This window comes from Magallana gigas, chromosome 3 (assembly GCF_963853765.1).
Source record: "Magallana gigas chromosome 3, xbMagGiga1.1, whole genome shotgun sequence".
NCBI classification, from domain to species: Eukaryota; Metazoa; Mollusca; class Bivalvia; order Ostreida; family Ostreidae; genus Magallana; species Magallana gigas.
This window is the reverse complement of record NC_088855.1, coordinates 51,159,483-51,186,048: the sequence shown is the minus strand read 5'-3', so window position 1 is coordinate 51,186,048 and position 26,566 is coordinate 51,159,483. Positions and strand designations below refer to the sequence as shown.

At 33.6% G+C, this 26,566-nt stretch overlaps 1 protein-coding gene across 3 annotated transcripts in view; it reads left to right on the top strand.

The window, feature by feature from the left end:
- LOC105331022 (zinc finger protein 423) overlaps window positions 1-7,699 on the top strand; it is a 21,832-nt gene extending 14,133 nt beyond the window's left edge. For 2 of the 3 annotated variants that reach the window (XM_011433020.4, XM_066080188.1), the window contains 9 exons: window positions 1,067-1,206; window positions 1,464-2,741; window positions 2,926-3,105; window positions 3,679-3,919; window positions 4,083-4,317; window positions 5,214-6,773; window positions 6,946-7,071; window positions 7,154-7,215; window positions 7,433-7,699. In XM_011433020.4, the coding sequence (XP_011431322.3) occupies window positions 1,067-1,206; window positions 1,464-2,741; window positions 2,926-3,105; window positions 3,679-3,919; window positions 4,083-4,317; window positions 5,214-6,773; window positions 6,946-7,071; window positions 7,154-7,215; window positions 7,433-7,540 (3,930 nt within the window). In that variant the 3' untranslated portion in view covers window positions 7,541-7,699. The remainder of the gene's footprint in view (window positions 1-1,066; window positions 1,207-1,463; window positions 2,742-2,925; window positions 3,106-3,678; window positions 3,920-4,082; window positions 4,318-5,213; window positions 6,774-6,945; window positions 7,072-7,153; window positions 7,216-7,432) is intronic. The other variant, XM_011433021.4, reaches the window with a different exon arrangement.
- Window positions 7,700-26,566: the final 18,867 nt, after the last annotated feature.

Here is a 26,566-nt window from a genome sequence, read left to right as displayed (position 1 = left end):
TGTCTAATGTTTGCATTTTGGTATTACCTGGTACATGTATTTATTACCGATCTACTTTCAATTTCATGGTTAATACTGTCATGTATTTGGCCATGAAAAAATGGTTACACAGAATGATTCATTCTACTTTGACTAAACTGATCAAAATACCATAATGTTCAACATAGATGATAAATATTCATGAAGTTTAATGTCAAACCTTTGATTACTTGCTTATTATACACACATATAGGTAATACATGTACTACAGCACAACTCTTATAATGTGCCTGGTGACTTTTAGGAATGCACACTGCCATTAATATCACAAGGTCCACATAGAGAGCAGATAGGCTTACTCGCTCTCCCCAGGGACACAAAATCAATTTACAGACCAAACCCCAAAAGTAAATATACAGAATTAGATCCCACTTAGTACGTTATCCAAGAGAAAAGGTCCATTTCTGCTTCCAATACCCTAGATTAAATTAATAGCCTGTTTTGTCAGGTTTACATTAACTATGTACTAAGTGTTTTGTTGAAAATGCAGAAAAGGATCAATATCCCTTTAATTTTTAAAAAGGTCAGTAATATGAAACTTTTTTAAAATTTAGGAGATGACTCCCTCCTTTCCCCTGGTCACCTTAATCACTCTTTGTGACCTATTCTTGTTTATTTCTCAACTTGTTGTATGTTTGGCCCTTCATTTTGTAGCTCTTATAAAGTATGTTTAAGTATATATCTTAAAATAATTAAACTTGACCAAATTTTGATTGTGGTTAAGTTATAATTAATTATAATGGGGTAAAAGGGCTGATTGAACCGTTTGCCTCGTTTTGATTATCAAATTTATTACAAAAATATATATACCAAACTCTTTAGAAGTTTCGGCTGTTCTACATTTATTTGAAATAACAGTACTGTAATTGCTTTCATTTTGCAATTCTAATCTTACTTATACTAGGGAATGAATAATTCTAAATAAAGTTAAGTTTAGAAACTGGTTGATTAAATCTCTTCTTAATCATCTGTCTGTACTTGAATTTATCTTGACTTTTTACTTGATTGTGTATACAACGTTTTACAGATACACAGTGACCAGCTTCCATTCAAATGCTCCGTGTGTAGTAGAAGATTCAGGCACAAGCGAAGCAGGGACCGACATGTAAAACTCCATACTGGAGAAAAAAAGTATAAATGTCCGCAGTGCCAAGCTGCTTTTGTCAGGTAATGCTTGATCCAAGGGAGGCAAGTTGCATATACTTTGTCACCTCTTATTCCATCGTAAGAGCTCAGTGGTTAATAAGAAACCCATTATTAAAACATGATTTCTTCTGTGAAAATTATCTGAAATTGTAGTCTTTGCTAAGAATGATAAAAAGACTACAAGCTAGTATTTTTTTTCTCCAGATTATTTAATTGTGATTTTATTCTTTGGTATTGGCCTCACAATTTTCAATTTACACCTTAAATAACTGTTTTAGAAGTGACCACCTGAAAAGCCATATGAAGACCCATGATTCCTCAAGGGTTAGTTTCCAGTGTGAAATTTGCCAACAGACATTTACAAGCCTTGATGTAATGATGTCTCACATGACAACACATGAACATCAGGCTGACAGCAACAAAGGCATGAATTTAAATTGTATGTACTGTCCACTGTCATTCACCAACCTCTCCGACTTCAGATATCATCTAATGACCCATGAAAAGGTCAGCAGTCAGAATTTCCTCTGTTCCCTCTGTGGCAGTGTATTTCCTACTCAGGACGACCTTGATAATCATGTTGAAAAGGTCCACTTGGATGAAACAAGGAACAAATGTCCTCTCTGTTCAGAGGTCTTTGGAAATCTGTATGATTTGTATGTGCACATGAGTTCTCATGAAAGCGACATAAAAGGCCAATCGGCTTGTCAATCTAAACCTTTAAATGGACCATCTCTTCAGGGAGAGCTGCTTGTGTGTCCATACTGTTTTTGCAGTGATTTTGATACCTTGGAAGTTTTAGAGATCCACATGCAGAGTGTTCATTCTGTAAAACCAGCAGAAGTTTACACATGTAACTACTGCAATGCACCATATAAGAATTTGTACAGTTTGCATGAACACATGAGGGCTGTTCACCAGAACCAGCCATGTCTTGACATCAAATACCCTTGTTCACTGTGTTCCAGACAGTTTGGAAGTATTGAGACACTCATACAGCACAAGAGGGCACTGCATCCTAATGAACATCGGAAGTCAAAGGCTGAACTTCTAAAGCATGCTGTGCTGGATCATCCTAGGTATGATCAAGAAAAGCAGAAGAAATTACACACACAAACAAATCTGAAAATCCCCACCCCAAGGAAGTCCAATTTTACAAAGTCCGGTTTCAGGGGATCTGATCACACCAAAGCAGAGATGACATGTGAGCAGTGCAATTCCAGATTCAGTGATTTTCTTCAATTCCAAAACCACTTGAAGTTACATATTGAGGCAAAAGCTCCACTGAAGCTTCAGGAGGCATTGTCTTCTCCAGGAATTTCCTCGGGGTTGTCACCAGTGTCTGTGTCATCCTCCTTGTCACCAGGTGTTTCCGGCTTGCCATGTAAGCATTGCAGTCTGCAGTTCCCAAATGAGGAGCAGCTTGAGAAGCACATTGTGTCCCATTACCTCAGTGTCTCCACGGAATATGGTTGTACAACTTGTGTGAAGCTGTTCTCTAAGCCAGATGAACTTCAGAAACATCTGATGGATATTCATGCCCATCATCTGTACAGGTAAAATACATGAGAATCAATTCACAAGAATATTAAATTAAATGCATATGATGTGATGATTAATAAATACATAAGTAGTAGCATAGTTTTCGTACCATTACCTTTTCACTATTGTCTTGATTTATTGATCCAATTTTGATAACAGCATTCACTGAAGATGTCATGAACTTCATTCCCATTTCAGGTGTGCTTTGTGCAAGGAGATCTTTGACTCCAAGGTGAACATTCAAGTCCACTTTGCTATAAAGCACAGCAATGAGTGTAAGCTGTACAGGTGCTCCAAGTGTGACTCCGTGTTTCGCTCCGAGGTGGAGTGGACTGCACATGTACGAGTAAACCACCTACAGATGGCAAAACCATTCAGGTATGAATTATTGTTCTTTCAGAAATTATCTTAAAAATTGATACCGTATTTAATCTGACATTTTAATTAGCATATCCAGAAGTGTGGAAATCTGATATTGAGATGATTCAGGATACATCACAATTATTTACATGTACAATTAAACATGTTAATAATAAAGTGCCAGGGATGGACAATCTTGCTTGGTTATAAACTTATATCATTATATCTGTTAGGTTCAAAATATCTTTAAAACCCACAGGAATGAAAATCACTTCACTATAAGTGTCAATTCATTATAAGCATGTTTGCTATATACATGTTTTACTGTGTTGTATACTGTAGATTCCTAATTTAACACGAGGAATGAATATTCACATAAAATCACAAGAAGCACTCTTAGCAGATTTTAAAAACTCACCATTATTTTTTGAGAGCTGAGAACAATATAAAATAAGGAAAAAAGTTCTGCTTTCGTGATTTTATGTTTCGCCATTTGATACCAAACAGTGGGATGGTGGAATTAAGAACTCGCATAATATAAGGAATTTACAGTATTGATAGTATGTTGAAAAGTGTTAATCTTTTGGATAGGTGTTTATTCTGTAAGGACAGTTTCTCCTCTGAGATGGAACTCCAGTGTCACCTGACAACACACAGTCGACCCTTCAAGTGTTCCATGTGTTCCGAGTCGTTCCATGTAGAGTACCTGTTGGACAAGCACGTACAGAGTGTCCATTCATCAGAGGATGGAACAGACAGACAGACACCTTCCCAGCGTGTGTCAGACCGGGGCACGCCCAAATCACAGCACCCACAAAACGTGAAAGTGAAGGTAAAATCAGCTCGGATCAACCATCACATCCAAGATACATTGGCCTAGGCTTTTTCTCACTTTAAATCTATTAGTGTTACTGTACAATGTAATTTGATTTAAAAATATTTAATGATCAGGTGTCAACTTTACAACATGTTTAACTTTATTTTTGATGATTTAGGTTGAAAAAGATCTGATGGAATTAAGTTTTGGTGGAAACAAGGACTCCCATTTAAATGAGGTCAACTTCTTCTCCCCCCGCAGCAGTCCGGGGATCTGGAAGTCCTCTGATTTGACCTTCACCTGTAACATTTGTGACATGAAGTTCTCCCATCATCCAGCTCTGCTGAGTCACAAAGCCCATGATCATGGTCTGTCAGCCATCTTGAAAGCAGTCAGTGGGGAGCAGCTTACAGGTATGACTACTGTCAAAGGTGCAGAAATTGTACTGTAGACTCTTTTTTAAAGACTGAATGGTAAATCCCTTTTTATCAGGAAGAACATAATTTTAGTGTAAATTCATGATAAAATTTGAGAAATAGAGGTTAAATTATTTGAAGGAACAATGGTCCGGCTTTATTTTAAACTTATTTTGACATATCCATGGTATTAGAAAAAAACTTATGTTTAAAGATACTTTCAAATCATCAAGTTTCATTGGGACCAATTTTTATGGATTGTCAAATTTCAAAAAGTTACGTAATTTTGCGTCATACATGTCAACATGTATGATCAATGGATTAATGCTTTTTGTCACTACTGTGATTTCATTAATATTCAAGGGTATCAATTTTCGTGGATAAAGTGATAATCACAGTTTCAAGGATACGTAAATTCGAGGCCAATGACCCTATCAATAGAACATGTTAATAGAAATTGCACTTCAGTGAATATTGAATTTCCTGGATCAACTTAACAACGAAATCCGCGAAAATTGGTATTCAACGAATATTTATGAAACCACAGTATTTGTTCAGGTTTAAAATTTGTTGTTAATTGTATCACATGGAGATTTCCAAAAAAATTTGGGGAATTATTAATTTTCATGATAAATGAATTAATACAAATGTACTTTGTTTTACAATTTATCAAGGATGTAAATTCCATGGGTGAGGGAGACCCCAAAAAATTAGCAAAAATTGAGCCATCACAAATTCTTATGATTCCAAAGCATTGAAGTTTAAATTTTTTTTCATAAATAAATTGGATTGTTATAATGCTTAAATTATGAATAAATGAAGCAGTACATTTAATGAAAATACTGCCTGCTATAATTCTTTTTTAACTTTATGTATTACCTCTTTTTTATCAGATATAAAACCACAAACCCTGCTCGATAATCAACACAGAGAGAATAGAGAGAAAGACCCAAGTCCTGACCCCCCTATAAGTAAAGACAAGGTATCTGTGTCATCAGTTGAGACCCCACCCCCTAAGTCTCTGTCTTTGTTTATGTCACCAGACAGGGTCAATGTATCATGCCTGTACTGCAGTCAGACCTTCAAGAACCGTACTGAAATGGATAAACACATGAAGATACACCTCAACAATGGGGATGAGAAATGCAACATCTGTGACAGAGTATTCCCTACTCCCAGCATTCTGGCTGAGCATAAGTTGACCCACTGCAAGATCAGGGAGGGCAATGTTTGTGTCCTGTGTAAGGTGGCACTCAAATCAGAGGAACAGTTTTATATCCATACCCAGGAGCATGGATTCCAGAGTAACTACATTCAGTGTCTGATTTGCCGCCAAACACTGGTGTCGATGGTTGAGCTTCAGATGCATGGAAGACATCATTTCCAGGCCAACAGTAGCTCATTCACCTGTTGTGTCTGTCTGGAAGTATTCAAAACTAAAGAAAACTTGGTCTCCAAAATCAATGCAAGTGGTCGTAACTATTTTGTCTGCAAGGTATGTTACCATGGGAGCAAGTCACTGTACCACTGCGAGACTTGTGGGGATAGTTTTCTGAACCCTCTGCAGCTAGAGGCTCATGTTGTCACTCATCATGGTAGAAAACAAGACCACACTTGTCATAAATGTCAGGCCACCTTCCAGTCGAGTCTTCTCCTAAAGGCTCACAATTTGACTCATCATTCCTTTGATTCTTCTAGTGATGTCACATGTAATCAGTGCCCAGCCTCATTTTCATCACATTCTCAATTGGAAGCTCATCAGCAAGTACACAAAAAATCCTACACTTGTATCAAGTGTCAAGAATCTTTCGACTCTGAAGAGGATATTCAGCAACATGTGGCTTCCCATGTCATGAAAGAGGGCAATATTCATGAATGTAAGCTCTGCTCTCTTAGTTTCACTTCCCCAGCAAAGTTACAGTGTCACTTAATAGAACATAGCTACCAGAATTCCGAATTCAGATGCAGTATTTGTTGTCAGTTGTTCACAAATGCTGCAGATATTCAGCAGCATGCTGTGGAGCATGGCCTTGGTGCTCGGAGATTTGCCTGCGTAGATTGCAGCCAGAAATTTTTCTTTAGCGCAGAGTTAGAGAACCACCAGATTTGTCACCATGGACGCTCTGGGGACAATGGTAAATCCAGGAAACAACAACTTGTAAATGGTAAGGAGCATAAAGTGAAGCAGGAAAACTCACAGCAGGATAAATCACCTGAAAGTGTGTCCAACACTAAACAAAATGGGACATCAGTGGAACTGAAGTGCCCAACCTGTGAGCAGGTGCTCCTCAAAATATCCGATTTAGTTTCTCACATTCAGGAGCATTGTGAAGCATTAGGCAATGGGAAGCCAGAGTCCACCCTTCACAGAGGCCCAGTGTGTTGTCCTGACTGTAAAAGTCAGTTCTCTAACCTAATGGAGCTACGAGATCACCTGAAGACGGAGCACACAGGTAAATATGATGAGAAATAAGGGAGATGATAATTCAGACTACAGAATACATTATAATCATGTACTTATCGATACAAGTCATTTCTTTGATTTTATTCCTTATACACAAGTACAGTCATTTGCTATTTTGTTCATTTTTATATATATTATATATTTTTGCATTTTGTTTGTAGAGACCAAATTGAGTTGCAGTATGTGCAAGAAGTCTTTCAGTCACCCAAAGACTTTAAAACTTCACATGCGTTTGCATAATTCTAGTAAGGGTTATGAGTGTTCCATATGCCACAAGCGTTTTACAAGTATGTTCTTGCTATTAACTTCAAAGAACTTGGTTTTAAAAGTTAGTTTTAGTGAATGTCACATGGATGTTTTTTGTTGCAGGGAAAGAAAACCGCAAGGCTCACATGAAAACTCACAAAGGATTCAAGACTACACTATATCAGGTATTAACAAACCTATTATATAGCTCTTTGGGATTTTTTGTATTTGATTACTTATATTACAAAAAATTATTCCTTATCCCTGAATGATAGAAAGTTTTTGGAGATTTGTACACATCATTTGCGTTGTACAAATAATGCTTTACTAATGTATGTGATAAGGTTACAAAAATTTCCGTGGTTCTATAAACATAAGTGTATTTTTTATTGTTTTTTTAAGTGTTTAACTGAGACGAATAAGAAAGCGGTGGATGGCTTGAATGGCGGAAGTAAACTGGAGGAATCAGCTTCAGAGGCAGAGTTATCGTCCGTGAATGGTGCTGAATAGATTGATAACCCCGTGTTGTGACAGTCAGATTGTAGACAGTTTATAGTGCTCTATTTTGATATTGTTGTATTTTATTTTGAATAATTGTACATATATTATATATAACAAGATATGTTTACTTTCCCTTGTTGTTTTATATAATAAAATCAATTAAATTTATTTTAAAGTGTTGAAAAAAATCATACAAATCTTAATAATTTCTTTTCAGAAAATGTTTTTTTTTTAAGAAAAAAACCCCAACGCACGTGGGGTTTGTTTAATTAATATTTACTTTTAACATTGTTAGTAAGCAAACACATTCTGTAAATTTAATTTCAAAATCACAAGAGACACTAAAATCAGTTATGGAAACCGTCTTTTATATCGCATCGTGGAAAATCACGGTTTTGAGTCCACAAGTTTCCTCAAACCCGGTGATGATAAAATTGATGTGATTCCCACGACGATGTTATATCGCTGTCACCGACGATGTAATATCGCTCAGCGTTATTTTTAAATTAGAAATAAAAGATAAAGATTGTATCTTAAAAAACAAACTTTCATTTACAGCCCAATCTATTGTACAAAATTTTTGAGTGTACAGCAGTTTTGTGTTTATTTAACCACGGAGACACTTTCATTCATACTTATTTCCTTTCTATGGAGATTATGACATGATATGAACACGCGAATTAATTACTGAGAATCAGTAAACATCAGAACTGTATATTAATTAATACAGAGTGACAACATACAAAAAGAAGATCAAAAAGAAAAACATTAATAAAAGAATATAGAAAAGTATGTAGAAAATGATTCAACTCAAATACGGGGTAGGGGTGGGAGGCAAATCTCATATAGATAATAACCTTCTTTCCCTGTATGATGGAAATTAGTTCTCTTGTAGTGGGCTGCGCATGCATATACGAGGTAAAAATTGTTCATGTAAAAGAATTGTCCAACTGATTGGATGTAGATGTATGGCAGCCGAGTAGCCAGCTCAGTTCTGCAGATATGCGCGAAGGTCTATTTAAGTGTTAGTGATTACATATTCCACCACATATTTCTAAGTCGGAGGATAGAGAAGCACACACAAAACTATGGACAAAAACATCAACAGAAATCCGTTGCATAATAAACACATATATGTGGCTGTTCACCGGCGATACAATGCATTTTGTTCAGAGTTTTGTTTATAGTATGATTTTTTTTATAAAAAGTATTGAATATGATCTACTGGGAACGCACAATCAAGATTCAGTCAAATTAGTACCAATACAACATTCAAGTTGATTACAGGAAGAAGGCCCTTCACTCTTCATCTTTCCTTTCCAAACATAAGTTTCAGCAGCTGGAGTAAACGTTAAAAAGGAAAGAAGGATAAGCTTGGAGGTAAATAAAGTACAGTGATATAAAAATACACGCTATAATTAGAAAATGAGCTGCATAAAAAATTGGTTTTCCCATGTAGAGAGAGGCTTAAATATATGTAGGCAGTGCCTGTTGTCTAAGCCCACTTAATATTAAATTAAATGAAATATTGTTTAAATAAAAATATAGGTTCTCTCATGGTGTCATAACATACATGTAATACCATTTCTCAAGCCAAATAAATGATTTATTATAAATAACATGAGAGTTACATTGAACAACCACTTAAATATTATCGAGTGAAAAATAACATAAGGGAATGTACTATTATAAGCATAATGCATTCTATAAAAATGTGTGTATTTATATAAATATTGTATGTTTTTACATCATGACGTTTGTTCGAATCTAATTAAAACTAGGCATTATTGACATGGTTACATTTCAAAGGGTGCCAATATATTTTGTTATACTTTCATGTTAAATACTGAAATCTGATTGGTTAAGACGCAGTTAATAATATTTACTATTACCCTCAGCGTTAGCAACGCACTTGGCAACGGGTAACATTAAAAAATGTTACATGCGCGAAAATTATGCGCGTACGGTTCGCTGTAGAATTCACGTTATTCCTATATAAAAGCAGTAAAATTTTCTTAAAATTTTTAAAAAAGACATTCAGTATAACAAAATAAATAGTGCCTGTTTGGGAGGATAACAGTTGAAATTGACACCCCTCGAAAACCATTGTCAACCTCCGCTTCGCGTCGGTTGACAATGGTTTTCTCGGGGTGTCAATTTCAACTGTTACCCTCCCAAACAGGCACTATTTATATATGCATATCCTCCATCCAACAAGAACTGCAAGGGTGTAGTTAGGACAGATAGGGCAAGGGGAAAACAAGATCAGGAAAATGGTTAAATACGAAAGTCTGCCACAACCTTGACATTAAACAAAGATTCTTAAATCAAGGTCACCAAACTTCTCACCTACAAGCAATTTCTCAGTAAGATCGGAGAATGATTGGGTGAAGGAGAGAAAGATGTTTAACAGATCTGTCGTTACCTCATATTTGATCATGAAATAGAAGCATGGTTACTGCACGCTCTTTCCACACAATCACAGTCATCGAACTCCATGAAGTGTATAAAACTTTTGCTGCATTAATATGAAAACGAAGGTCAGTTGTGTAAATTGTTGAGCTACGTAAACCTACATGAGCTTATTTGCTTATTTTATGTGTAAAATTGTCATCTCTTGAAACTGAATCAAGTTGGCTTAACCCCTCTTATATATAATTAATTGAGCTAGAACAAGGTTAAAACAATTATTTATCATATTTCAAAATCTTATGTATTTCGACCAAATAATGTGTTTACATCTACCATATCAAAGCAGTTTTATATATATTAAAAAAACCTAACCAATTTTAAAGTACGTTGACTCATTATTAATATGCATATGTAACAACGGTTACTTCGCCTTGTCTGGTGGTCTGACTGTAGTATATACACAGAAATTTCTCAAGAAATTAGACTTGCATATAACATGCACATAACATATACCATCACTGATTTGTGATCCTTGCATCAAATTGGGGTAAAGATATGACTTCTGGTAAACGTTGATTTTACAACCTTTTTATTGCAACACTATGCTGTATTCTTCTGACTGTATATATGTCCTCTTGTACCAAAATTAATATTTGGTTTGAGTGCATAAGCTGAACCTCAACTTAGTATTGATCTTAGTATTGTCTTTGTATAATTTGTTGTTATTTAGGAGCAAGATTTATCAAAAGTTTCAATATTTATCTTATCAGTTAAAAATGTTTAATGTTACAGCATTATATCATTAATTTTGCTATTTAAACACTTTACAATCACACTTCCTGAATTCTATAACAAGAAAATAAGAAGAAGATGAAAAAAAATAAATGTATAATAAATCAGTATTGTTTGTCTAACTTATTAATAAGTGGGTTTTATATCGTTTTGTATCGAGCAAACAAAGCTGCAGAAGAATATGTGTTAAAATGCAAGGTCTCCCTTAAAAAAAACAACAATGTTATTCAATATATATTGAATGGGATTAGGCAGCAGGCACTTTCTTTATATGACAGTCAATAGAAGCATGGTTTTCTGTAATAATTTATCCTTCAATCATTTCTCCTTTATTTGAAAAAATAGGTTCAATGTTGTACCCCTTTTTAAAAAATACTAGTCTTCCTTATGATAATAAATAATTCCTTACACTTGGGTTATGTTTCTTTATATTTGAGTGATAATGAAAAACACATTTCTAATAACGTTTCCTTAATATTGTAATTTATTTAAAAAAATGTATGACAAATCCCATTGTGCATCACTGATTTACGTCTAGCAAAACCAACTGTTTAAACAGTTGTCTTTCTTGGTCAGTCAGAACCTATGACGTTAAAGGAAACTCGAGCAGGAAAATGTAACTCACTTTTTCAAACTTCGTGGATACAACGATAGATTTCTAACACAACCAATGGATTGAACTTTGAATTCAATATTATCAATATCATCATAATTTCAATTTACTCGGACTACACAAGCAAGAATAGGAACGTTCTTTAGACCTAGAAGTGTATCTTTCGACATAAATCTGAATTTTGTGTAAATAAATTATATGCATTTAACATTAATATTGCTCAAATTCAAGTCTCTGTTGTCAAGATATAAAATAAAGATATTAAATTTCTTGAAAATTAAGTTGCATTGTATCTTTAAATTATGTAACACGAAGAAACCAACCAAGGGTGAGTTACTTACTTGTGTCAGACAAGCAACACTGCATAGTTTAGACATGCATTTATTATTGTTTTATTTGACTAAATGTGTCGTCTCTTTAAATTACAATAGTAGTATTTCTTTGTTATAATTATAATACTATACTGTATACGATTTTCTATGACATTTCATTTCTGTATATTTACATTTTCCAGTGTATTTCCCTGTGATAACACTACACATCGATTTTGTAAATCGATGATCAAATCTATCATAAAGCCCTTCGGGCTTTATTGGATTTGATCACGCCCCGACCGAAATTATCATCTCATAATACTCAAAGAATAATTCCTTATTCCTTATATAATACATGTATTTCATTCGTTTTGTATAATTGTTATCTGTATTTTAATTCATAACTTCAATTTGTAATTTTGTATTATTTAATTGGTATAGTATACATATTAATTTGTATATATATTTTTCATATATTATATATTGTATATTATATTTGTAATTTTCATTTTTGTTGTCTAATATTTGATTTGTCATGTATATTTTTTTATTTTCAAATTGGAAGGCATGCCATTCTAAAGGAATCAGCACAATAACAACACACAGATTAATTTATTCATTGAATTTCAGGTAGAAAATGTAACCTTTAAGACATTTTTTTATTAAACTGCCAGTGATCATATTACAAACTTAAAGACAGAAAAGGGCAACTTTTAAAGCCATTTTGAACCCGATAAGAACAGAAATATCGACAAGTTATAACATTAACAGAAGACCGCCAATGGGATATAGCTATCCGGAAGTTCTGAAAATATGGTCTGCATGATGAAAAAAGCTACTCAATAGAGAGCGTCAACTTTTAAAATCGAGTATTTCCGAAAGCAGTGCGTGACTTATTTTGTGTCATCGATTAATCGGAATCACTTGAGATGTATCTACTTCGCCAGCTTCTTCTATGAATAAGGATCTGTGCCTTGTTATTTGAACCAAACAAATAAGAGAGCATTCTGTTTGCTATAGATTAAAAAAAATAATCAAAATGTAGTCAAAATGAGACTGCTTTAAAACTACATGTACCTTATAATTGAGATAACAAATCTTCTTCAAAGGATACGAATATAAATGCACATTTAGTAACAAAAGAATGTAATTTTTACGTTACGATTTATCACAAAAGAAGATACATTCTGATGGAATATAGTGTTCTCATGCTTCTGATTCCAATTTCATATACATGTACATATTATTCTGTACAAGTCTACTTTTTGCCATTTACTATGATTTGTTTTTAATTTGAGCTCATTTCTGCATTACAGATAAATACAATAGATACATGTATAGATAGCAATAATAAAACTATATGGAGGGAATCATTTGGGTATTTTCTGCTGATTTTTGCAATTAATAAGGAGAAAAAGACTGTGCTTTTGTTCATTATGGACTCCGTCCACCATCAAGAATGCTCCTTTGATCAAGATAAACCTCAGAACACACAGTGGGATAATGAGCAAAGAAGGATGAAAATATCGGATGAAATGAATATCCAATTGGTCTTATTGATGCCTTTACATGCGGGGAGAGCGATATTGAGGAGGGCTCCTTGATAATCATGGCGACATCTAATGAATGAGTTGACGATAAGAAGAAAAACGCAGGAATCCGTCGATATGTTAATCCACAAACACCACAATCAAAAAGTAGAAAAGAAAAGAAATCTAATCTACTTCAGACACAATGAAAAACAAGAGACCCATAGGCCACATCGCTCACCTGAACAACAACCGCAATGAGATCAGCTCTATGGAGTCATTACAAAATATCTGGACGTAGTCAAATATATCCTGTATAAGAAAAGTTTCAAATTTTTCTAAATAAGATCTTGATGAGGGTTGAGCCCCTTCATTGGAGCTCCACCCTATCCCGCGACGATCATGATTTGATCAAACTTAATTTCACACTACCTGAAGATGCCTTCATAAGTTTCAACTTTTCTGGTCACTTGGTTCTTGAGAAGATGATCTTTAAAGATTTTTCTCTAAGTTTTCCTTTGTATTTTTTTTACCCTGTTGTGGTTCCACCCTTACACCAGGGATCATGATTTGAACAAAATTGACTCTACCATATCTAAAGATGCTTTCACACAAGTTACAGCTTTTCTGGCCGCTTGGTTTTTGAGAAGATTTCAAAAGTTTTTTTCTCTCTATATATTCATATGTAAAATGTTGACACCCCCATTGTGACTCGCACCTACCCAAGAAGATAATGATTTGAAGAAACTTAAACCTTAACTACCCGAGAATGCTTCCACACATGTCATAGCTTTTCTGGCCAATTGTTTTTTTTAGGGAGACTTAAAGAATTTTCTGTTAATATTCCTAGGTAAAAATTTAACCTCCAGTTGTGACCCCACCCTACCCCCTGGGATCATGGTGTGAACAAACTTGAATGTACCCTACATCAACACAAGATTCAGCTATTTTGGCCAATTTGGAGTTTTATTTAGAAGATTTTCGAGAAAAAACCCAATAATGTTTCAATAATCCTTAAAATTAAATTAGATATTAAGCTCCCGAGGTAAATAAATGTATTAAAGTTGTACAAATGTAGGCAGTGTATTTCAACTTGGACAAAGAGAGAGAGAGAGAGAGAGAGAGAGAGAGAGAGAGAGAGAGAGAGAGAGAGAGAGAGAGAGAGAGAGAGAGAGAGAGAGAGAGAGAGAGTTTTATTATGGATAAGCTGTCAATCGAGATTGTACTTTACGTCCATGTTTTGTCTGTTCCTCTACAGGATAAACTACCCTAATTGTCATAATAGCTTAAGCGAGATACATGCTACAGGAATATTTGCGTATAGCTTGAATGATGCTACGACCAGTTACTTCAAAGTGCAATGTGGTTAAGATAAAAACACATTACGCAAATCAAACGCAACAATAGTATAATGACAGACAGGGATATGAAATCTAAGAACAAAATTTAAATCCATACCAAACTACAACATGGTAAACTAGGGTATGAACACTTTGTAAATGTTAACATATTGTCGTGTTGTTTTAAGATTTTTTAACAATTCTAGGTGCATGTATTCCTAAAGGCATTTGATTTACGCTTTTTGACATCAGATGGTTCAATCCTTGAACACCGGATCCTGTAACATGCACGATCATAGTGCGAACTATTGGTACCATGTTAATTAGGCCCATGTCCCCGGGTCCTCTCATAGATATATTGTCCGTGAAATGGTATTTCCCTGAAAAGATCGCAGTCCCTTGGAAATCAGATTTCGATGCTACAGGGGTTTTTGCAGCCTCATTGCTGTGAACAGAACAGTGGACATAACAGTATGTTTGCAATCTTACGATCACACACATAGAACTAGCAGAACAATCCGTCAGTGTCACGGCTCATTAGATGCCTAATTAACCAGCCAAGTTTGTAAATTACTAGTTCCAAGGGATACTGACAGATATTTAAAAAAAAACAACAGTCGAACATTTTGAAAGGTCTTAATTATTGTTTGCTATCAGCCATTTGTAAATGTTCGCTCAAATTTTATAGGGAAATGATAATATAAATGTACATTTCAAATGTACAAAGAGATAAATTACATGTATATGGTATCGCAGGTTGCATGAAAAACATGTTCCTTATTCCACCGTTAAATACAGGCGCTCGCATTCGAAAAATAGACGTCTAGCAAAACAGCGGATCAAGCGACTCATTCGCATATATCACACCGAAGGATTGCAATGTGATGTCAAACCTTTGTGCGAACCAAAGGTGAGCAGGATGGAACCCGACTTCGTCTGGACACACGAGAAACCGATCGTCTGCGACTCTACTGCCTCCGGACCCTTACGTCGTTCAGGCGTCATTGTGTACCCGGGATTTGTAAGCTGAACCCCGTGAAACTGATCCCGATGGCATTAAACAGATTTTTTGTCCTAGACGACGTAGTCTCTCAACTTGTGTTTCAGATGAACATGATTCCGCCGTCTTTTTGTACCAGCATCGAAGTGATAATCTTTGGCAGCACACAAAAAACTTAAACAAATATCAGTGTGTATATATATATATATATATATATATATATATATATATATATATATATATATATATATATATATATATATATTTATTTATTTATTTATTTAAAAAAACAACAACAGATTAAAAAAATATACCAGAGTGAAGAGAGCAGTGATTTATTGGTTTCAAAAGCATACATAACTCTGAAAAGGCTAATAGATGACAGTTCATCAATTATTTATTGGACCAAAAAGAAATTTTTCACACTAGAAGTTTTAAACTGGTCAATAATCGTAAAAAATTGGAGGGTAAGGACTCTCTTGATTATTTTTATACTAGTGATTCATATAATATTTCTAAAGAGATAAAATGATCACCATTCCTCAGTTGAGATAAAAGAAGTCTGTTTTAATTGATCATGCCATATGAATAATCAAAGCACCGATAAGCGCTATAAAGTTAATTTTTCCAGCATCTGAATGGACCTGAAGATGTAGCAATTCAAAATGCAAGAATTCCTTTCAATCATGCAATAAAAAAGGAAGATATTTTGCAGAAGGAGATATCACCCACTACTCTTTCAAAAATAAGAGGATGTTTTGTAAGCACTTATATACATATAGTACATCATTTTATGGATATGAGAGATTGCAAAAACATCTTCATTGCTCAATAATATATATCCGGAATAAAGCCACTTGCAGCATCCATAAAAGATATCCTCAACGATCGGATCAAAGAGCCTTACAGCTTTAACCCGTAACCCAACTGGAACAATTTCAGTGAAATACTAATGAGAAAGTGTTCATACATTAAGTATATTATATTTCAAAATGTCAATGTGAAACGAAATGAGCTTAGTCTTATCAATATCTTTCAAGAAAAAAGACAGCTTTCCATGGGTTAGATCTTTTGCATTTGCAAAGCAAAGAAACGGGGAGAGACAATGCTCGTATCTAAAACCATCCATGGACTTCATTTCTATCTATAATCCGTTTATTACAAACAGAATGAGATCCTTTGTTTGCACTGGAAAAGATTTTGTTCGAGTGAAGACTCCATTGAATTTTCTTTCCTCCGAACTGTCCATTATCAACTCACATCTAATGGAAGAGTATTAGTCCCGTCTTCTACATTATTGGTAGATGCTCAGATACCGCAAGAGGCGGTCACTGGCGATCAATGTTGGGTCAGGCTTCCAATTTATATCTTAGATCAGTATCTGACAGCAACAACAGTACGGTTCACTAAAGGACAACCTCGTACAATGAATATAAACCAGATTCACAGTGCGAACACGCTTTTAATTAAAAATAGAAAAAGAACACCTATTGGGATAAGACAAGACAAAAGAAGTAATTCATCAAAAGGGGAACATATGTACAAGGACTACATACATAGATTTATGATAAGTGGCAGTGAGATTGGTCGTGGATCTTGTCATTTATAATTTTATCTCGCACAACTGTTAACGATTTTTCACTGCAATTATTTTCTTGCGTACGCTACAATTAATCGTAGTTATCAAAAGAGCCGGAAGGGCCTCTCTGTCTTGTGCACAATCGTATTCTGTACTAGGAGAGGTCGAATGCACGCGGTGGCTGAGCCGTAAATCGAAGTCAACAGGCACTCTATTTGAAGTCAACTGTGCGACAAACCCAGTTGACTGTCTCTTGTTTGTTTTGGGCAAACACAAACTTTCATCATTGCAACTTATTACTGTGTTGATAAAATGGGGATAAACATAATGTTGAGACTTGAAGGGGTCAGAAGTGGATAAAATTCTTATTCAGTCACATTAATAAAAAAAATTAACATTGATAAATCTTGCAGAAATAAATCAAAACCAAAACTAGTATTCTTTTCGGAACTGAAAGCCCACGTTGCATGTAGATTTGATTTGCTTATCAGCCCTTGTTGTTGTTTTTGTTGTCGTCCCAGGTGTAAACTGTTCACATGCTTACCTTGTCTGAACCATGTGTATAATTTCAATCAAACTTGACATATAGGTATATATCATTTGTGATTTCACGGAACTACATGTAACTCAGATTCCATAAGCTTCCTTAACACCCCCGCGTATCATCCTTTAAAAATCGGGATGCAAGTTTGTTTGTAGAAAGACTTGTGTTCGTTAACAACATACGTACGTATTTATTGTTTTAAATCAATGTTATCCAGTTTGAAATTTATTTGATCCGCAACACTTCTATAGTCTGTCTCAAGATATCTATGCATTTGAAATGTTTTTAATTAAAATACACATACTTGTGAAAGAAGTACAATTGAAATCGATGAAATGGAAAATATCCAAGATAACTTCATTCAAACATTATCATACCGGTATTTCACTTGGAAAAATTTACAGGAACGCAAACAGATATCTTATTACGGGGACTTCTAAATGGAAATGTTTACATCTTTTCTCCATTCGGAATCACTCGGAATACCTCGCACATATTTTTAACGTTATCATCCGGGTGTTTTCATCTCTAATCTCCGTAGACATTTTATTTTTAGCCGTGAATTGAAAACCCGACAAGCTAGAACGGCCATTTCCAAAAACGAAATTTTGAGATTTTTAAATACTATTGAATGAACATCGTTTGAATCTAGAGGTATTCATTGATATAGTATAATTTAAGAAAATGTGCGGCATAAATATTTTAGGACATACTATAAAGCATTACTGAATATGGTATTTCAAATTATGATACACAATTCAACAGCTTTGAATCATTATATAATCATTAGTTATTTTTGTGATCAAACAAAAGTCCAGTGGTGTATATGTTCTTTTTCTCTTTAGTTTTTATGGTTTTTCATGTTAGTTTGGTTTTAAGATTTTGTTTATTGAATAGATGAGGTTCCCAGAGTAAATGCGACCATCGTTCATGCATACCCTGCGTGGTTTCTTGAACTGACATGTGTATCTCGATGTCATGTAAAATAATACGTATTTTGCAATCTAAAATAACTCTAAATCGTACAGAGTACAGACAAACGTTCACACAGTATTATCAAAATTACTTTTTTTATTTTTTTATCGGTTTGTCAACACTAAGAAATTCATTAATTGTGAGTAAATTTAAGGATAAGCTAATGTATCATACAAGGTTCAGCATGTCAATAGTTTCTTTTACCTTTAGCAGTTGTCATGTTGTAAATTCTGAATTTACTGTGTGCATAGGTGTGAATACAACATTTACATTCACCCAGTAAAATCAAAATTTACAACATGACACAATGCTGCTTTATTGCACGAGGGTTGATCAAAAAGGATTATCACAGATGCGATTAAATCGTGAACAATCCGCGTAAAGTGACAAGAACTTGTGCTTTGAGATATCTACCTATTTCAATTCAGATCTGAAAATTTTAATGCATTATGATAATTTTTTTGAAGATAACCCTTGTACCATGCCTTTAGCTGCTTTCAGGGTATTGCCGTGGAAATGTACCCTACAAATATATTATACATCTGTAAACGCACAGTTTTGGTTGTATTTTTTCCCAATTAGATTAAATTTTATGATAAATTTCATTGAATTTAAAAGATATCCACATCAATTTCTTTTTTCAAATCTAAAACTGAAATATGTTTCTTGCAGTGTATTCACGTGCGCGGATAGACCACATCATAGGCTGGTGTCGTATAGTAAATAAGATATTGATCTACAAATTCACATTCAACATACCTAGAAATTGCTGATTTTACATTGTTCTCGTAGATATGATAATGTTGTTCTAAGACAGCAAAGAGCTGGCCATAGCATTGAGATAGAACAAACATAGTGTACCCAACTTACAAGGGTTTTGTTAAAATCCAATTGCAATATGTCGAATTGTTATTGTGTAAAAATGACCACCATCAGTGGAACCCATTCTTCCACATATAGTAATGTGAATCAAATCTTTCTGTTTGTATCGATTTAAAGCGACATTGTCCGCGTAAATTAGCATGTTTAATGATTTCGTAGATCACTTTTGATATTCCTGCGGGTAAATTGACATCTTTACCAAATTAGCTGTGATACAAAGCTTGGCAATTTTCTTCCTTAATGAGGGCACTAATCTCAGATCCCTAGTATCCCCGATAACTTTCTCCCAATCTGCAATGATAAAAGACTGATTGCTAGAATTGAATTAACTTGTAATGAAGAGAGTTATAACTGTCTTGTGCAATTTCATGGAGGAGTCTAATTCAATTGTCCCGTGAGAGTCTGGGGGTAAAGATTTTTTTATTTGTCAATTTTCGCCAATTCCGTAATTTTTTTTGCAGAATTGTTTCCTATTATGGTTTAACGTACAATGCATGTCTGATAACATTTAGTTCGGAACTACATTCAAACAAAGCATATGGTATAAAGAAATATTTACATTTTCCAGTGCCTTTGTCCGTGATAAGCGAATCAAATTTGTAACGCACAGTCCAATACATTTCACTAATGACTATCATACGGTTGCCATTATATATAACATAGGTAAGAAGGAGTAATTCTTTTCATATTACGAGATGATCAAATATACTCTCGGGTTGTTCAAATATACCATAAAGAACTCCGGGCTTTATGGGATTTCATCATCTCCGACCAAATTTGATCACCGCATAATGTTGAGAAAAAAAATGGATCTTTAAAAAAATTTCTTAAGTACATGTAAATGTTCAAACAGGGATCATCAATAATGATCAATAATAATCGTAAAAATGCATAACAAATGATATGAGCAATGATCAAACAAATTAAAAAAAAACCTGAAATGTCTTTTTTTTCAAGTCGAACAAATGCTAACTTGTCTGTTAGATGGAAAATTCTCTCTTTGTTATATAAATTTGCCTGTTTTACAAGTGGGTATGCTTCACATCTATATTTGAATCGTTTTATCTGATGACGTTGAAATCTTTTAGTCTCAGCTGGACAAAGTGTCATTAAATGGTTCATAAATGCCTCTGTGTTTCCAGTCTCGACTAATTGCATTTTGCAGAAATCAATGTTTAAAGTGAGGAGTTGAATTTATCATACTTGTCCACTTTCCGTCTTTTGATGTTTCAAGGAACTAGTTCCAACGTTTTCATATTGCCAGATAAATTGTAACTGCGTGAGACTCGGCTTAATGATTCTGACATTGTTGAGAATTCGCTAATCCTTTTTCAAGTACACTATCAATTCAAGGGCGGACGGGAGCATTAAGTTCGTAAAAATCGTTATCAGCTCCAAGTATATCGTTATCTACTACAGAATCACATTTTGTAATTTTGTAATTTCAAGTTCTATCGCCAGGAATTGTGGCAAACTACACACAGCACGCTGTAAAGGTGGTCCTGTTCTAATGTTCCTTATATATTCGCATGATCAATATTGAAATGAAATATAATTCTTTACACCAGGTTAATGAGATGGGGAAATTATGTTTTGGTTCTCTTTTTTTTTTGGTTGATAATCTCCAGATTTTGGTTAAATTATAGGTCAGAGATCGAAGTTGACAAAGGGTCAAGGGCATTTATACAGGTGAGAGGTCAAATTTGCCTCGATAGACCATTGTAATCGTCATTCACAAACATATCTGGCTTAACAATGACTATAAACCAAAATCAATTTTGATCTTACGCGTAGGCGGTTTTGAATTAAAAATTCCGTAATTTTTAAATATACGTTTAATGGTTTAAAAAATTTTGTTTATGTAAAAATGTAACCTAAAATAAAGTAAACAATTCTATATCAATCTAGAAAAGAAAAGGATTACATGTACTAGTGGAAGTTTGAATTCACTGTGTATTTATATCGAGAGTAAGTACATGTACCAATTATAAACACACTTGAATTGATTTCATCTTTTCTTAAAAAAAAAACCAATCTTTACATATTTTTCTCACTAACAGTACAAATTGGTCAGGCAGGGCGTACCTAATGAAGTTCAAAGTACTATTTGTACCAAAGGTCATACGTTACATCTGCTTGGTTTTGATATTAATTCTCGAAATTGATGTCGAAATTTTATGTAAAAATGTAACCTAAAATAAAGTAAACAATTCTATATCAATCTAGAAAAGAAAAGGATTACATGTACTAGTGGAAGTTTGAATTCACTGTGTATTTATATCGAGAGTAAGTACATGTACCAATTATAAACACACTTGAATTGATTTCATCTTTTCTTAAAAAAAACCCAATCTTTACATATTTTTCTCACTAACAGTACAAATTGGTCAGGCAGGGCGTACCTAATGAAGTTCAAAGTACTATTTGTACCAAAGGTCATACGTTACATCTGCTTGGTTTTGATATTAATTCTCGAAATTGATGTCGAAATTTTGCCAGTTTAAGACTTATAATCAGCTTTAAAGAGCAATTAGACTTATGTTGCAATGTACATGTACATGAATTAAAAGAATACAAATAAACGCGGCTTTTATATATCATTATTATTATTTATATCACATTATTATCTATTTATTATATCCTTTCCGTCTTCAGGCTCTACAAAAGTTAGCGGACTGAGAAATTGATTTACCATTAGATATTTCTTCGGGCCATTTGCAAACAGCCAATAATTTACTTTGCAAGCTAATTTTATTTTCATATATCCTATTTCAAAGAGTCACATGCAGACTTTTTGTTTGCCGCGTTTCCGTAATTGTTGTCTATTTCTTTGATGTTGATGCTAATACTTTTTAGAAATCCTTTGCTTAAAAAAATGCAATTACTTAACAGGTTACAACCGCATCAACATAAGTTTTATTAGAATATCGCTTGGAAATTTTTATATGAATGAAATTAATCAGTAAATGGAATCCAAATGAAATGCTGTAATTCAATTAGCAGAGATTGTCTCTGAAGATTAGGAATTGATTGCCTGACAGATTTATTACAGTTTTACAAATTTCAGCAAACATGGTTAAAAATAAAAAAAAAATTCCAGTTTTAAAATTGTTGTTAAAACTGTCAAAATTCCAATTTCATTTCAAAGCACATGTACACAACTATGATTTCTTGTTTGTTTTTTAAAATTTTAAAAATCATGTCAGAATAATTACATTTATGGAGAGAGGAAAGAAAGCCCATCAGTTACAATGCATAAAGACAAGTTAGTATTAATAAAAGAGTGTCTTAGAGTGATTAATCTTAAATTTAATCATTTATTTATCTCCTCTCTTTTAACTACACACATTGTTTATAACGCCATACTTTTACGAAATCTCGTCAAAAAGACAACCTCATCTCCACACCCATAGAATTGGACTCTTTGCAAAATTAACCAGAAAATAACACATTTCTAGTAAATGAAAACAGGTTTTGCTGGGTTACACAAAAATGTGCTACAAAAATGACAACGTGCTACCTAGTCAAGTGAATTTATGGTATCGTTTTTCCTGGTTTTGGTAGATTCGCATTTATATTAATCGTTCACATATAAAAACGCTAATGTCGGTGTAAAAAAATTGTAAAAATAGGGTATACATGAATGTTTGTTAGGTTTTTTTATTATTATTTTTTTGATTAGCCAAAATACTTTAAAAATTTTATCAACGCTTTTATCGCCAGATGCAATAGTCTTGTCTTAATAAGTAACTTTTCGAATCTTAACAATGGGCCGAAATCATTTATTACCGATTCTTATATGAATATATTCATGATATTCAATGAAAGTAGATGTGTTTGATACGTTAAACATACCTTTTTATTCAAAGAATATTGTTGAAATATACTGTAAAGCTTATTGCATATGTAACACCATTTAAGAAAATGTAAGACGAATATTTAATATACATACATAAAAATATACATGGTTACTGTCTTGAAATATAAGCTATACTTGGGCAAGGGTAAGAAAACGTAACAGAGGGCGAGGCTTGTTGACCCCTCTTCATGATTTCGACCCGAGCACAAAGATCGCTTATATTAATATATTTCAGTTATCATGGCAGTATTAATTTTGTTTATCCAGCAACATTTTATCACATTTTATGCCTCAAACGTACATTTTACGACTTTCGATGCATGTATAGCGTAAAAGAAGCAATTAAGACGTCACAGTGCATTTAAACGTCTGATTAAGAACGAGGCTATATTGGGGCATTGGCTGAATATAACTTTGGTTTTTGGGTAACCTTTATTTGGTCAATTTAACAGTTTAAGAGGTAGTTACGGGATAAATACTAGCATTAAATTAATTTAAATTCGAAAGTGCTATTACTTTCCATACGTTTATTTCAATGTTACTTAAAACCTAGCAAAGTTTTGAAAATAACTTAAATGATGTGTATTCTTATCGTCCCTTGGAATATTTTAAATATAAAGTCTGTAATTTCTGTATTTTCCCCCTTATTTTCCGTATTCCTATTTTTTTTTTAATCTAACTAGTTATGTTTGGCGGGATAATTCTGCAACGTTTAAGATTTAAAGATTGCCTTAACATGTTAATTTAAAATTTTACAGAACATATTAAACCTTACCTTTTCATCAGATTAAAGTGCATGGAAATGGGGGTTGTGTTACATGTACTTATATTTTTGTGTCTACAGGCTCTATAATAATGATATGTACACTGTTTCTTATAGTCAATGATGACAGAAAGTGTGATATGTCTGCGTATATACAAGATTTTTATTCTCTTAAAAAGATTTTTTCAATCCAATAGCCCTACATATCCTCAGCTTATATAAAAAGCCATCCCATAGTTCTTCAAATTCTGGATCCGTACCTGTGAAAAAGTTATAAACATACACATGTAATGTAATATGGTCATAACGAGTTTTTTCTTTGTTCTTTGGAATTTTGTCATAACTGAACATTGCTGTTTAGAATACATTAACCTTTCATTATCAAGAAAAAGAAGTCCCCGTTTTTGCGGGGCGGAGGAGTATCTATTTCTAATTACGTGACTGTTTAAATGCTAATAATGCAAATCTCATAGGGCAGCTCGGACCATTTACCCTGGATTTGCGCATGATACATATGTATGTATTGTTTGTTGCCAAATATATCGATCGTTTTCGAATAAGATTTGTGTGATAGATTAATTTGACTTTTTATTTGTAAAATTATTGAATGCAATGAATGACTAAATGTATTTTTATGCCAATTATTAAATTTCAAAACTTATGCATGTGTAATTTTTGCTATATCGACTTTATTTGAAATTTTAGGAAAACAAACATATGTAGCTTAGTAATTAAAGTCTTTCACAAAAATAAAGAAAAGTTTAATTTTCTGCTTTGTACATGCGCGTTGTGTTCTATTTAAGTTGATCGGTTATATGGATAAAAACAATTAACAGCTTAGAAGGAAATATTTTTCTCGCCACTCAATTAATAAATACACTGTTGAGGGTTCACTTTTTAAAGGGGAAGGAAACCCAAATATTGTTCATATTTCACCTAATAGAATGTCTTAATAATTAAGATATTTCATAATATTTTTTCGATATACTTTATAAATAAGCTTTTATGTCCCTTTGAAATTATAAAAATTGCAGTTCTTGGAGGCTGATATGATGTGGAACTCTTCTGTATTAAAAACCAACAAAATAAATATTTTAATATAAACAAGGGCACACGAATTATTGAAAAAGGGAATGGTTATTTAGGGAAATACAAGTAAATGTATCAGATCAGAATAAATACGACACAAGAATTCATATTCTTAAAACTAATTTGAATTCATAATATCAATTTTATCCCTATCCCTAAGCTTTGTGGTGTATACAATTGGGGGGGGGGGTACATTTACATGGTTGTATCGTTTTCCTAGCAGAAACTCAACACATATGCTTTAAAGTTGAATAATTTAGATTAATTTAGCGACACTCATTATATTAAAAGCATAGATTACATAAACGATTCGTGTACATTATGAAACGTCGATGAAGATCTAGCGATCTGTTAGTGTAGTCTGCTCTGATGCTTGTCGTATGTCAACCCACAGTAGTAGATATGCAGCTACTATTAACATGAAACAATTTTCCGGTGATAAATGTGCATTATCTGTCAAAGTCTCTTCTGAATTTTAGGCTAGTTCTATCCTAGGTAATACGGGGAAAAAAATTTCCTTTCCTTGCAGAAACTCAACTCATATGCTTTACGGTTTAATAATCTAGTTTAGTGACATTCATTATTATAAAAGCATGAATAAACGATTCGTGTACATTATGAAACGTAGATGAAGATCTAGCAATCTGTTAGTGTAGTCTGCTCTGATGGACAATTCTAGAACCATTTTAACAAGAGCTTAAACTTTGGGTAGTGTTTCGAACAGCAATGTGACGTAGGCCTGTCTATTTCATTGCTAGCCACTCGGCCATTGCTCTTTAAATCAACCAGATTTGTCTGGCTTTTGAGCTAAGACTATGCAATCGGTGCATATTTCGCTTGAAACCGCGTCATTTTAACTTGTTTTGACGCAATAAATAGATAGCTTCATCCAACCGAAAGTCCAAGGCCTTGTTAAAATGGTTCTATTTGCCTGTCGTATGTCAACCCATAGTAGTAGATATGCAACAATTTTCCGGTGATAAATGTTCGATATCTGTCAAATTCTCTTCTGAATTTTTGACTAGTTTTATTCTAGGTAATACTGGAAAAATTGTCCGAAATTTGACTGCCTGTTTCTTGATGTAAATCGAATGACTTAAATCTCTTTCCTGCTTCAACTTTTAACTATGGGCAATCTTCTAACCCTCCATTACTTAAAAAGGTGTGTTTTTTAATTCCCTAAAAATATCAAGTTGTTGATTTTAACTGCATTCGGTAGTGATTTACTTCAAGTCGAACATAAAATTACCGGAAGTGTCTATTGTCAAGTCGTACATATTAATACTGTTTTAACTTCGGTTTTATACAATAATTTTTAAAATATTTAATCGATTGACTGGAAAA